The sequence below is a fragment of the Ovis canadensis genome, chromosome X (assembly GCF_042477335.2).
Source record: "Ovis canadensis isolate MfBH-ARS-UI-01 breed Bighorn chromosome X, ARS-UI_OviCan_v2, whole genome shotgun sequence".
NCBI classification, from domain to species: domain Eukaryota; kingdom Metazoa; phylum Chordata; class Mammalia; order Artiodactyla; family Bovidae; genus Ovis; species Ovis canadensis.
In genome coordinates this window covers 33,253,447-33,268,781 of record NC_091727.1, presented here as the reverse complement: position 1 = coordinate 33,268,781, position 15,335 = coordinate 33,253,447, and the positions used below count along the sequence as shown (strand labels likewise).

At 38.5% G+C, this 15,335-nt stretch overlaps 1 protein-coding gene across 7 annotated transcripts in view; it reads left to right on the top strand.

Annotated features, from left to right (window-relative positions):
- DMD (dystrophin) overlaps positions 1–15,335 on the top strand; it is a 2,687,035-nt gene that overhangs the window by 1,056,917 nt on the left and 1,614,783 nt on the right. For all 7 annotated transcript variants that reach the window (XM_070291485.1, XM_070291489.1, XM_070291490.1 and 4 more), the window contains exons 10-11: positions 2,985–3,173; positions 3,839–4,020. In XM_070291485.1, coding sequence (XP_070147586.1) covers positions 2,985–3,173; positions 3,839–4,020 — 371 coding nt within the window. The remainder of the gene's footprint in view (positions 1–2,984; positions 3,174–3,838; positions 4,021–15,335) is intronic.

Sequence of the window (15,335 nt, the reverse complement as noted above, 5' to 3'; positions counted from 1 at the left end):
AATGTCCTATCTCTTCTCACCTATAACCCAGGGAAGACACACTATCCAGGATTTGATTGTACTTTCCCCCTACCTACACCCAGGGCTACCGATTTGTATAGTGCAGTGAAAAATAAAATTTGGAGCCCCTTGTTCAAAAAAGCAGGAAGGAAAGTGCTGTTCAAATGACCAAAATATAAAGCTGTTTCCTTTATTCTATGGTTTTTCTCTCAACTTGCCATCGTGTTTTTTACTTGCTATTCAACATCATACTGAGTAAAGAAAATTAAAATTTTAAAGTATTAGTGTGAGTTTTACTGCCCATTGTTATATTGTGCAATTGCAGTTGTAAATGCAAATATAAGATCGTTTAACTTAAAGCAGAATCACCAGCATTGCACAATTTGTATTTCAGAGCTTATATATGCATCTCTATTTCATTCTTAACGTGAAAACATTGTGCGACTAACTCAGCTGTGTTTATTTCACTCCTTGATAGGTGGACTTTCTACTTATGCTCTGTGCCTTCAGCTTACTATAAAGTAAGGAAGGAGTTGAAAGGAAAGGAATCATCTTGCCCTATCTTTCCCTTTCTTTCTCTGTCATCGGTTGTAGCATAAATGGTTGGCTAACACAGAAAAGAAATGAGTATGAAAGGTTACAATTGGGTTCTTGGTTTTGTTTTGTTTTTTTAAGCATTGCTTTCTTTCTGCACTGGAAGATAGTTCTGGTTCAAACAGAAACCATGATTTCCTGAGGCTGCCAATGCCATCATTCAGTCATAGACACTTGCACTCAATGGGAGTCTGCTCAGCTCCCACATATTGTGGGTCCACCAGAATTCTAGGCTCAGAGGACACCAGAAACACTATATGCAAATGGGGAAGAGACACATAATGTATCTGTGTCCTCTGCTCATATGCATATTTTATCACTCCATTGAACTTAGAAAACCCAAGTTCAAGGATAGAATTATTAAGAATTTTAAGGGGGCAATGTCAAGAAGCAGATAAAACAAGCAAGGGATCATTTGAGCATTGTAAAACCGCTCAGGTTTTCCAACCATGAGGCTATTTCTGTCTGCACACATTTCCCAGGCTATCTTTTTGTGACCTTTTTTCTCCTACTGATGACTTTTATTATTTACATTATTTGGGGATAGAGGAAAGGAATACATCATGGAGGTTGTTGTAACCCCTAAGACCTTCAGAACTTGCCTTGACCTTGGGGAGGGCCCATGCAACTAGCTCTATGCTGACACTTATATTCTGTTTGAGATCCTGAAGTTGGATAATTTTGACTTAACAGGCTGACATATTGCTGTCAGTTCTCTAGAAACAGATACGAATGCATCCTTTGATGAAGGGATTACACCAAAGACTGCCTCTATGCTTTTTCATCCTAAAGGGTTTAATCGTTCAGGAAATTTATCATATTAAAGTTTCAAAGTTGGAACATTTATCAGAAGAGCACAGTTCAGTTGGTTCTGGCAGCTCAGTGGGAGAGAAGGCCCAGAATTGCTGGGGACTGGAAATTCAAGGCAGACATGGCAGAGAAGAACCATCAGAAAAGTGCATTTTCTCTAGGCAACATCATGACCTCCCTCCCCCCACAAGTAGCTTCTTGTGGTTCTACACTGCCATTTGTTTCCTCTGCAAAATCCCATTTGTTAGGGACTAGTGATTGCTTGCTATCTATAGGGTGTTGAGAAGATTCCTCTCCAAATATTTTTTCAATGTTTTTGCCCTGACTACTTTATTTGCCTATGTCCCTTACCTCAGCAGGAAACCCTCTTGAGTGTGGTCCTCCTCAGGATTTCTAAAGCCCAGCCACCTACCATGCATGTTCTTCACCTAAAGAAAAATTTATGCAGATACTCCTATTTGTTCTGATTTTTTAATATTGATAATTGCCTTAAGGTTAAAGCAGCAGGCATGTAGGTTATCCCAAGAGCTATCTCCTATCACTTGGTAGTACTGGTTCCATAGCTCCTGAATCTCTGCAAGCACACAGCCAGGTTTAGAGGTCACTATTCCATTCTGTCAAGTACTATCTGCACTATAGGTCTCTTGAGGTCTCCATTGCTTGGCTTGAGATGATGGAAGGTATAGACATGCATTGCTCTCCAGAGGAATCCTTCTCACCAGATTTCTTCATTCAATCTCTTTGCTTCCTCTTATGTACCTTAGAGCTTGGTAGTAGATGAAGGAGGGTGGGACAGTTTTGTGGTCCCTTCTTAGCAATTCCTTCATAGGTGGCCTGGATCTTTGCTTTAGAATCATGAACACTTTGTAACCAGGGTTTTCAGCTTTAGGATCCCAGGAGAAATTACAAACGTTGAGAATCTCAGCTGACATCCTGCTAAATAAATTTGATAGCAAATACTTTATATTTTGCTTTGCCTAAGATAATGACGTATTATTTAAACCATGGCCTTCTGGAAAAAAAGGCTTAATTCATAGAAGTCATTCTGCCATTAGAAGTTTCAGATGTATGAATGAAGTTTTTTTTTTTAATTATACCTTTCCCTGACTTATTTTCTTATTGATAACTTTTCTGGTCTGAAGATTTTCAGAAATATTTCATTGGGGATCTTGGGATGAGATGTTTCCTTTACTGTCATTGTAAAAATTACATAAGTATAATACCAATAATGTATATATAGAGGACTCAAAATGTGAATTAAAAAGTTTGCCTATGGATGAAAATCTGTGGCATTTAACATTAAGACATAATGTACCAAATCACTCCTTATAGTAATCCAGAGAACTTTAATCAAATATTAATTTGAAGTGGATTCCAGCTGCCATTTAAGAATCTGTGTATGTATTTGTGAGGATGTTAAAATGCAGGCTCATTATTATGTATGTCTGCTGTCCATGTCTCTGATAATGCAAGTGGACGTTTCTAGCATTTTAAATATTTCATTCGATTTATCATTTAATGTATTGGAACAGCCTGCAAAGATACTAATTATATAACACCCTATTTGTTTTATTGTTCAGCGTTTGGAAGCTCCTGAAGACAAGCCATTTGGCAGTCCATTGATGGAGACAGAAGTAAACCTGGATAGCTACCAGACAGCTTTAGAAGAAGTACTCTCATGGCTCCTTTCAGCCGAAGACACATTGCAAGCACAAGGAGAGATTTCTAATGATGTAGAAGAAGTGAAAGAACAGTTTCACACTCACGAGGTAAAAGCAAAACATCGATTAATGAAATAGGGCAGATGACATAATGATAATTCCATCTGTTTGCCTCAGTTACTGTATAAGATCCTTGTATTCTGATAATTTAGTGTTTATTTTGAGATGGAAGCAAGATAAATGTTCATGCATTTGGCTTTCCAGTAGGCGGCTTTGGAAGTTTTCCTTTGGAGAATAACACTTTGAAGGTGCTGAGACTTGATTTTGCCAGAGGCTCCTATAGGAATATGAAAGGCCAGCTCCTTTATCTTGGGTCAAGGTCAATGCTGAGATAGAACTTACACTCCAGAACCTAGGGGATATTAGGCTGCACTACCCCCTCAGTCGGAGACTTCTCCTGGGATGACACACTTACTTGGCCTCCTCCCCTCCCCTTTCCTGTTTCCTGCTGCTTCTGCTCCCTTGCAGATCTCCCCGGGGATCTTTTTCTTGATAAATCACTAGCATATAAGTCCTGATCTCAGGCTCTGCTTCTGCAGAAGGTGACCTAAGCTACTAATATCCATTAATTCATATTATAAACAGTATTGGATTTACTTTTACTGGGAATACAATTTAAATACAAATTTAAAATTGCAAAAAAAAAAAAAGAGATTCAAAACCATAATGCTTTCCATAATATGTTAACTCTTATCACCTTCTTTCTTTGTCAGGGATACATGATGGATTTGACATCCCATCAGGGACGGGTTGGCAATGTTCTCCAATTGGGGAGTCAGCTGATTGGGTCAGGGAAATTATCAGAAGATGAAGAAACTGAAGTGCAAGAACAAATGAATCTTCTAAATTCAAGATGGGAATGCCTCAGGGTAGCTAGCATGGAAAAACAAAGCAAGTAAGTCTGTTTTTAATTTCTATAAGTAGCAAGTTTTGGAGTCTGAATAGTGTCTTGATGTAGTCCCTTGCCTAAGTTAGGATTCTCAGTTTTTTCCAAAAGTGCACAACTCTTCTTCAGGGGCATTTTGGTTAGGTTTTCATGTCCATTACATTGTGGTTTTCACTTTTGTAATTGAAGTGGAGCTATTGGAGAGAAGGACCACTATCTATGGAACTGTACTTTAAAGGTCACTGAATTTGTTGTCATAGTTAATATTTTCCAAGCTTTCCCCTAAAATTACAATGTGAATATAGAAGGCATGGAAGTTTGCATAGGAAATCATGCACATAAAATCACATATTAGGTACAGCTGACAGGAAACTTCTCTTCTGAAGGAAAAGCTCTTGAAATATTTAATAGTTTTTCATATGTTTATGGAAATCCTCTTGAAAAAAGTTTCTCATCTGTATCTGGAAATCCTTCTTCAAGTACTTGCATGTGAATTATCTTAAAATATATATTGACTTAATAAAAAAATGTTGAGACATTTTTGAAAATGGCATATTTCTTATAAAGGTAACAAATGAATCTCATCATTTTAGATGTGTTGCTTTGATTTATTTTGTTAGGTGTGTGTATTCATGTAGTGCTTATTGAGACAAGTTGATTTATTTTTAAATGAAAAGAAATGAAGTGCCAACTGTGGATTTGAATACATTAAGCTAAAGAAATTGTCCAAGTGTCTTAAGTTTACTTAGCTATTATTTATGAAGATTAAATCCTTTAAAAGAGGACCAAAGAAACTCATTGGGTATGCTGGGAGGATTGTTATTCTAGTACTAAATTATTGTGTGACAGTAGGGAGGGGAAAAGCACATTTTCAGCTCATGAATTTTGAACAAATAAATAAAGGATATATAAGATAAAGTTTTCACAAATATTGGTATTTACAACCAGGAGATACTGGTCTATACATATTGACGTTTTCTCCAGCTGTGATCATTTGGAGGATTGCAACAAATTCTAGAGGTGAGGCTTCCCTGATAGTTCAGTTGGTAAAGAATTCACCTGCAATGCAGGAGACCCCAGTTCAATTCCTGTGTCAGGAAGATCCACTGGAGAAGGGATAGGCTACCCACTCTAGTATTCTTGGGCTTTCCTTGTAGCTCAGCTGGTAGAGAATCTGCCTGCAATGCAGGAGACCTGGGTCCGATCCCTGGGTTGTGAAGATCCCCTGGAGAAAGGAAAGGCTACCCACTCCAGGATGCTGGCCTGGAGTCACAGAGAGTCGGACATGATGGAGCGACTTTCACTTTCACTTTCTGCCCATGCCCAAGGCTCAACTAGTTTAAGCCACCCATTTTTCATCATAGATCATAAGATAGAGAGCCTCCTACTTGTGGTCATGCGCCAGCATTCTTCAGGTCACGACTTTGGTTTGTACCCATTTGTGCAACTTAAACAGAGTAGCCTTAGGTAAAATTTGCAAGTCTTTAAAATCCTAGTTCCTGCTTTACTGCATATCCCATAGTGGCACCACTGTCTTTTCCTTCTTGCTTTCTGTTTTCCCATCTTCTTCTGGAGGCTAAATACATTCTTGTTCCTCATTCTCTTTTTTCAATAGGGCTAACAATATGGGATTAATTATTCATACAAACAATTAATTAATTGCATCTTCAAAACTGAGTGGAGAAAAGGTGGATTCAACCTATAATTAAAACCCCAAGTCTTCAATCTGCTATTATACCATTTAAAAATTGTTTAATTAAAAAAATACCTTATTAAAGAGGTATACCATTAGATGATGAATGACAGCACACACACATACATGGATGAGACCATGTACACACACACACGGATGTGTGTAATTTGCTCATACCCATGCCACTGGAGTATGAGAAACCTACAATGGCAATATCACTAAGCTAAGAGTGTCAGACTTTATTTTTGAGGGCTCCAAAATCACTGCAAATGGTGATTACAGCCATGAAATTAAAAGACGCTTACTCCTTGGAAGGAAAGTTATGAGCAACCTAGACAGCATATTCAAAAGCAGAGACATTACTTTGCCAACCAAGGTCTGTCTAGTCAAGGTTATGGTTTTTCCAGTGGTCATGTATGGATGCGAGAGTTGGACTGTGAAGACAGCTGAGCACCAAAGAACTGATGCTTTTGAGCTGCGGTGTTGGAGAAGACTCTTGAGAGTCCCTTGGACTGCAAGGAGATCCAACCAGTCCATCCTAAAGGAGATCAGTCCTGGGTGTTCTTTGGAAGGACTGATGCTAAAGCTGAAACTCCAGTACTTCGGCCACCTCATGTGAAGAGTTGACTCATTGGAAAAGACTCTGATGCTGGGAGGGACGGGGCAAGAGGAGAAGGGGACGACCGAGGATGAGATGGCTGGATGGCATCACTGACTCGATGAACGTGAGTTTGAGTGAACTCCGGAATTTGGTGATGGACAGGGAGGCCTGGCGTGTTGTGATTCATGGGGTTGCAAAGAGTCGGACACGACTGAGCGACTGAACTGAACTGAAGATTGACATCAAAAAATAGTTTGTCCTTAGGGAAGTTTTAAGGAGTTTGGTTGGTATTTAAGCTTTTAAAATGATTAACAAGAAGGTAAAGGCAGCCTCTTAGCTGGCACAGCTTTGCTAAAACATAGTTTTTAAAATGAGACATTAATGTGTAAATGCTTGTAGCATATCAAGTAGTCTGGACAATTTGTTGAGGTACACATACACAAAGTATTATTTAAGAGAAGCAAATTCGGAAATCTCTTGTAAGTTTGTAAATAACAGTCTTACATACCACTTTCACTAACTTTGTGGATTTTCATGAATAAAATTCTGAAGGCGATTAGCCATTATGCAGACTATCCTGGACCTGCATTTTGACAGATATTTTTTAGAGGAAACAAAAAGCTGATTATCAAAATAGGATGTTGTCAATATTAAAAAAAATAGTTTTAGTTTCTATTTAATCCTTTAGTACATTGCTACCTGTTCAGTTTATACTTTCGTGGCCGTGATTGATGATTAGCTTCAATTTGGAGCATTGCCTGTTATTTCCATTCATATGAATACTTAGGAATAGGAAAGCATAGTAGACTGATAATAATCAAAAATGGATTATTCCGCACCTTTCAGTTTGTTCCTCCGAAGAAAGAAAGGGTATGGATAGATATAGTCAAAATCCATTTTTCCTGCCTAAGCGTAGATTTAGGGAGAGATAATGATAATTAAGGTATAATAGGTAGATGAGATATAACCAAAGCCAGCTATAATTCTAAAGTTGTTTTCTTATTCAGTCAGTTCAATTCAGTTCAGTCACTCATTCATACCCAACTCTTTGTGACCCCATGGACTGCAGCACACCAGGCTTCACTGTTCATTACCAATGCCCGGAGTTTGCTCAAATGCATGTCCATCAAGTTGGTGATGCCAACAAGCCATCTCATCCTCTGTTGTCCCCTTCTCCTCCTGCCTTCAGTCTTTCCCAGCATCAGGGTCTTTTAAAGTGAGTCAGTTCTTCACATCAGGTGGCTAAAGTATTGGAGTTTCAGCTTCAGCATCAGTCCTTCCAATGAATATTCAGGACTGATTTCCTTTAGGATAGACTGGTTGGATCTCCTTGCTGTCCAAGGGACTCAAGAGTCTTCCCCAACACCACAGTTCAAAAGCATCAATTCTTTGGCACTCAGCTTTCTTTATAGTCCAATTCTCACATCCACACATAACTGCTGGAAAAACCGTAGCTTTGACTAGATGAACCTTTGTTGGCAAAGTAATGTCTGCTTTTTAAAACACTGTCTAGGTTGGTGATAGCTTTTCTTCCAAGGAGTAAGCGTCTTTTAATTTCATGGCTGCAGTCACCATCTAAAGTGATTTTGGAGTCCAAGACAATAAAGTCTTGTCACTGTTTTCATTGTTTCCCCATCTATTTGCCATGAAGTGATGGGACCAGATGCCATGATCTGCTCTTATTGTAAAAGTAAAAATAAATAAATAAAATGGCTGGGAATGCAGATAATCTGATAACTAAAATCTATGAATATTTATACTTGTCAATTTTTAGTTTCATCTAAGAGCATGTCTATGTACAATAATCAAATTACATTTTATATATATTCATTGGGGTATATTACTATATATATCAGGTTTCCCAGGTGTCACTCATGGTAAAGAATTCACCTGCCAGTACAGGAGACACAGGAGACTTGGGTTCAATCCCTGAGTCAGAGGGTTTGATCCCTGGGTGAGGAAGATCCTCTGGAGTAGGAAATGGCAGCCCACTCCAGTATTCTTGCCTGAAAAATTCCATGGGTAGAGGAGCCTGGTGGGCTAACTACAGTTCATGGGGTTGCGTTCACTCAGTCACGTTCAACTGAGTGACTACATATGTAACAGGTATGTATGTAGGTAGGTATCTGTATCTACATCTATGTATGTATCTGTATCTGCATCTATCTATATATGCATGAATGTTAATAATAATATTAATAAGTATTAGTGAAGTGCCTCAAAATACCATCTACATTTCAAGGCACCGGATATACAGTAATGAATACAAAAGGCAAGGTTCCAGAAGCTCTACAGTGTCTCACATCCAATAAAAAAAGAAAAAAAAAAAAAACCACACACACACAAAAGAAAAATATCAGATAGGAATATGCTTTTTGAAGAGGTTAAAAGTTAGTGTGATAGAGCCTGAGGGGCGTCTTTTGCCTGTGTGACCCAGGAATGTTGTGTCTAGCATGGTGCCATTTAATTTCAAATTTGAATGACAAGGAGGAGTCACCATTTGCAGATCAGGAGGAAGTATACTTCAGACAGAGGGAAAAGCTCATGCTGCTGCTGCTGCTAAGCTCATGCAGGGGCCCTAAAATAGGGACACTCTGGCTTGTTAGAGAAACCAACAGGCATTTGTGGCTGGAGAGTTGCAGGAGGGAAGATTAGATAGCTGAGGTACGAAATGGGGTTGAAATCTATCGATAGGTAGGGGTCTTGTCATGTATGGCAGTGTCAGGGTAAAATCAAGGACTTTAACATCTACCATAAACGTGACAAAAAGTCATCAGAAGGTTTTAAGTAGGGGAAAAACAGGTAAAGAAAATATTGGTAATGCCACTGGAAGAAGACAGGACCATTGTGATACCAGTATCAGATAAGAGATAATATTGACAGTGTCTCTTACTATTACTTTCCTGATATTACCCAGGTAAAAGGTGCTAGTATCTTATGTCAGGGGGTGGTTGTAATCATACATGTGTTTACTCTACGATCTTACCCCAGTCACTAATGTATAAACCATTTGTGATGTGTTTATTTTCCTTTTTACCTTTCTAATAGTCAAGATTCCTCCTCCCCACCCCAGGAAATAGACATCCTTGCCTCATACATACAGATGCTACCTTTATACAAGGTTGTATCTAGGGAATTTATCCTATAAGCCATTAACAAAGTTTTAAAAACACAGAGGTAACGAAATGCTCTCATTTCCCACTTATGCTCAATCTACTCAAATTTTCCTAAGGGATAAGGTCTCCCTTTTTCCAACTCCTGTTTTCGTGAACCAGGTGACATACTTCCCCTCTGTGGTACTCAGTTACTGATTGCTGACACACCTCTAAAAGATACTGGCCAAGATAGGGTGTAAAAAGTAGATTGTGGACATGAAATTATTATGGAGTATAAAGAATGATCATCATTACAAATGACTAGCCGTGGGTTAGTTATTTTAGCCATACTGTGTAACTATGCCTATGTGAAAGTGTTATTCTCTCAGTTGTGTCCAACTCTGCAACCTCATGGAGCCCGCCAGGCTCCTCTGTCCATGGAATTTCCCAGGCAAGGATACTAGAGTAGGTAGCATTTCCCTTCTCCAGGGGATTTTCCCTACCCAGGGATTGAACCCAGGTCTCCTGCACTGCAGGCAGATTCTTAACCATCTGAGCCACCAGGGAATATATATATATATATTTTTCACTTTTCCCCCTCCAGCTTGTTCTAATTGCCTTGCTCATTTTTCCCCAAAGGACTTGCTTGTGGATGTTTTCTCTGGGGGAAAGGGACCATGAGCAGGGTGATTAAAATTATATTTGAAATTATAATTTAATTATTGAAACATTTTAAAATATTCCTTGCAAAGCAATATAAGTAAAAACATAAACATATAGGTGCTTCTTCTGTTCTCCCTGTTTTATTCTGTTCTCATTTGATTCTTCCCTTAATAATTTCTTCTCTCTCCAATTCTGATATCTTTGTGAACATGAATTCATAATGAGATAATGAAGCAAAAGCTAATATAATAAAGAACTTTTTAAAGATACTTCTAGCCACCACTACTTTGGCGCAAACATGCTACTATTGGTCAGTTATCAATCTTTAGCAGTGATTATGAGATTGAAATGAAAAAACTAAGTTCCATTGATTGCATAATTAAAATAATTAAGACAAGACAGTATCTGTTGGCATGCTCGAGTTGGAACCTACAGACGAGTAGGCAAATGATTTTTATTTTGTTTCATTTTTATGCTGCAGAATACCCTTTGGGTGGTGGGAGGTGAGGGAGAGAGAAGAAAAAGACAAAACTTCCCACTGTGGAAGGACAAGAAGACTATTGGCATAGGGACAACAGAAGATTTTCTTCTCTATGAATAAACTAATTAATTTGATTGAAAAATGCAACCTGCAGAGAGCAAAAGAGATTTACTGACATTTCTACAAGGACTCATAAAGATAAGCACAGCAAGTTCCATCAGCTTCTCTGATAACTGTGGTTAGGACATGCAGGGGGAAACTAAAACCTTTGTGATGTTGAGGGAAGAAAAATGAAGGCAAGTCAGTAAGGAGGCCAAGTGAAGTTATGTTCTGGTTTATATCAGCAGGAGGAGAGAGATGAATAGTATCTGGGTGAAAATATAAACCATAACATGGGAAATAATTGTGAATCGCCGTCAACACTTTGACTGGAGAGAAAAATATGTCTAACAACTCTGGCTCATGTTTTTTATTTTCCTTTTAAATTTCTATTCCAACCTGGAAGTGAGATAACGTATGTGAGAGTGAATAGAGTAAAAGAGGTGAACAAGTAGCAGGGTTGTTTTCTCCCAAGTGAAGTGACTAACACATGGCCATGTGAGTATCTGAATGAATGGATCAATGAATGAAAGTGTTTCTTAAGTAGCTCTGTTAAATGAATTCACTGCAGTGAACTTTTTAGCAGAGTATAATCTTAGTCTCTTACTTGCCATTATATAACACTGTTTCATGAATTCATTTCTTTCTAATCATATTAAAATTAGAACTCCTCGCAGATCGAGGTAGTTCAAGAACCACTAGCAACAGCATCACCTGAGACCTAATTTAAAATGCAGACTCTCAGGCCTCACACTGCATGATTAGAATCTACAATTTAATGAGATCTCAGGTGATTCCTAAGCCCCCAATTTTTCTTTCAACTGAGGTGGGCCACATGTATTAACTACTTTCTCAGAAACTCCCAAAATGGTGCTGGTGATGTCTCATTCAGTACTCAGATGTTGCCATCCTCTCTCATGGGTCATTGATAAAATAGCAAGATTCTTGTGAAAGAATATACAATAGACAATGTGAGAGTATTGACAATTCATTGGTGGCCTAATTAAAAGTTATTAGCATATAGTAATTTGATCAGGTTCAAATCAGTATGATGGTCCATGACAACCTTCTTGTAAACAATGCTCAGTTAAAACGTGGACATGACTTATTCCAATAATATAAAGTATGTGACTCTCATAGTTTAAATTATGAGTAGGAAAGCCAAATCTCTGAAATTCATAGAAATGAGAGTCAAGCATAACATTTTTTTGGAACAGTGCTTTTTCACGGAGATAAATAATGGTAATTAGAAATTAAGCTTAATTATTCATTCATCTGTCTGACTAACAATTCTTATCTCCTACGTCCCCTGCACTGTTACAGATACTGGGGAAGTATCAGTGGACAAAACAAACTAAATCTTTGTCTTGTTGAGCATGCCTTCTTCATGAGAGGAGACAGTTGAAAAATATGTAAAATATGTATATCATTGGAGAAGGAAATGGCAACACACTCCAATAGTCTTGCCTGGAAAATCCCATGGACAGAGGAGCCTAGTGGGCTACAGTCCAGGAAGTCACAAAGAGTCGGACATGACTTGGTGACTAAGAAACAATAACATGTATGCCATAGCACATGGCTTTAAATGATGGAAAAGAAAAAAAAAAAAAAAAAACCAGGGGATAGATTTAGAGAATGACCCATTGAATTACTGTGCATGCTTGGTCAGTTATGGAAGGCCTCCCTCTCAAGGTAATATTTAAGGGAAGGCCTGATCACAGGGAGGTAACAGCCACGGTGATGGCTATGGCAAAGGAAAGTGAATGTAAAGATTCAGTGTGCTGGGTAAAATGATACCATTCTCATTTATGGCTAAAAAAAAAATGATGCTAATTAAATCAGTGAACTGTCTTAACACGAGAACATTTAATGGAAGTTGATGTTTTATAGTATAATCTTAATTCTGATGTTTCTGATTAGAAAAGTATCTACATTTTTGTACTATATCTTATATCTGATAATTGATACCATTTATGCATTCAAGCAATATTTATCATGTGTCTAGTGTGTGCCAGATATTATAGAGTGACATGATTTTTGAAGTTGAGAGTGGGCTTCTATTGTCGTGCAAATGATTATGATCTCAGAATGTCACCATACCTCATTTTCACTAGAGATAATTTAAACAGATTTCTAATCATTGTATTTGAGTCCTCTTTGGTTTGTGATGACACCTGGGAGTTTCATCACTCACTTTGTAAGTATTGAATCAGGAAGATTGAATTGAGTGTCTCTATAATGTATTTGCCACAAGAATCTTTTGCATCCAGCCATGCAGCTTCTTTATTATGTTACTGTTACTGTTTTGAATGTAAATGTGCAAAATGCAAATGAATGTGTTTGCATTTTTAACTTTAATTTTTCTCTGTATAGTTGAAGAATGTCAATAATTAAACTGTTGTTGAGCTTTATGGATGGAGGGATAACATAGATCAGTATTTTGAAAACTGTGTATTTATGTTTCACAGAATCCTTTTAAACACAGTACTATTTTTCAGCTTCATTCTGTGGGAAAATAAATACTAATACACGTTTGATTTTGAGGCAGTGTGGATGCTTTCATTTCTGTTGAAAGGCAAACTTTGCAGGCGAGTTCTTTCTAAAATATTTCCTGTGAGGCTGTTGAATTAAGACTGTGCTCTCCAAGACCGGGTTGCAGGGTGTAATAGAAGGGTAACAATGAGAATTAGTGGGAGCTTTGGGAAAATGTATATGACCTGGTCTCTGTGCTTTCTCCCCTCACCTAAGATATCAGTGCACCTGTTGGTGGGAGTGCTGATGCTGTAGAGAAGAGAGTGAGCATTCATTTTGGTGGGAAAAAAAGAAACACTTCATAGGATTCTGTTAGACTTTTATCTGCTATTCATTCTCCAATGGAAATTCCTACTATTCCAGTGCCTAAGATTTAGAGACAGAAAACCACTGAACAGTGTCAGATTTTGCAAGTGGGCCTTTTAAGATGCCATTGGGACTTGGAGGAGAGAGGATGGACTTTTTTGAGGCAAGGAGGTGCAGGGCAGCAGGAGGGATTAACCACCTGCAGAAATGCTGGTGATAGACTTGAAATGTAGGGCACTGGCCGAGATTGGTGGTGGAGATACAGTGACAGTAGAGGGGTAAGGTAGAGGTGACGGTGCTGATGAAAGTCTTATGCGTTTGGGGTCTCCATTTTATTGGATGCGTAGTTTTGAGCTTTATGTTTCACAGGGCATTCAGTAAGCTTTGAGAAATGTTCTAAACTGTGAGAATTGAAAAACATGGATGCGCTTCATATAGCCCATTCATTATTGCCATATGACAAAAAGGCTTTATGTGTCTGTACATGTGTTACTGAAACTTTTCTTTAAATTTACCAATATTGCATTTCTATTTTAAAGCAATGTTTGCTCTTTTGGCCAGGGGTTTATCAGGTTTTCTGATTCATACATTTAATGAAACGTTACAAATGTTTAAAATGTCTGGTCATTTATTTTCCCTTGTCACCTTATCTTTGACCAAAATTGGGTCTCAAAGTGTATTGTGGTTTGTATCATTAATGGAAACCTCATGCTAAGGGATTTGACTCTCCTTATTTAAGTGAGAAAAAAGAGTAAAATGATCTGTTAATGACAAAAATTGAGAAAATCCTACTAACTGACCTTTTATTTTTCTGTTTTTCCTTCTTGATAATCACTGACATAAAGGAAATGAGGAATAGATTTAAAAGTTATCTCTAAAAATGAAGTAACATTAGTAAAGGCAGTGTGTCTTGTGCCGTGTGCTCAGTTGTGTCCAACTCTTTGCAACCCCATAGACTGTAGCCCACCAGGCTCCTCTTTCCGTGGGATTCTCCAGGCAAGAATACTGGAGTGGGCTGCCATTTCCTCCTTCATGGGATCTTCCTGATAAGGAAGCAAACCCACGTCTGTTGCTTCTCCTGCATTGGCAAGTCGATTCTTACTACTAGTGCCACCTGGGCAGCATGATGGTGAAGCAGACCCCAGGGCCACAATGCCCAGTTCCCACCCCCCCCACCCCCCATTGCTTGCCTTTTGACTCAGGTAATCATGTGAAGAATTGACTCATTAGAAAAGACTCTGATGCTGGGAGGGATTGGGGGCAGGAGGAGAAGGGGACGACAGAGAATGAGATGGCTGGATGGCATCACTTACTCGATGGACGTGAGTCTGGTTGAACTCCGGGAGTTGGTGATGGACAGGGAGGCCTGGAGTACTGCAATTCATGGGGTCGCAAAGTGTCAGACACAACTGAGCGACTGAACTGAACTGAACTGAAACCTTTGTTTACCCATCTGTAAATTGGGGCTAATAGTATTTCCTGTATCATTAGGATTGATGGTGATGCCTCTATTGTCTGGCAAACCTAGACAACATATTAAAAAGCAAAGATAATCACTTTGCCAGCAAAGATCTATATAGTCAAAGTTATGGTTTTTCCAGTAGTGATGTACAGATGTGAGAGTTGGAACATAAGGAAGGCTGAGCACCAAAGAATTAATGCTTTTGAACTGTGGTGTTGCAGAAGACTCTTGAGAGTCCCTTGGGCTGCAAGGAGATCAAACCAGTCAGTTCTAAAGGAAATCAACCCTGAATATTCATTGGACGGACTGATTCTGAAGCTCCAATACTTTAGCCACCTGATGGGTACAGATGACTCATTCGAAAAGACCCTAATGCTGGGAAAGGTTGAAGA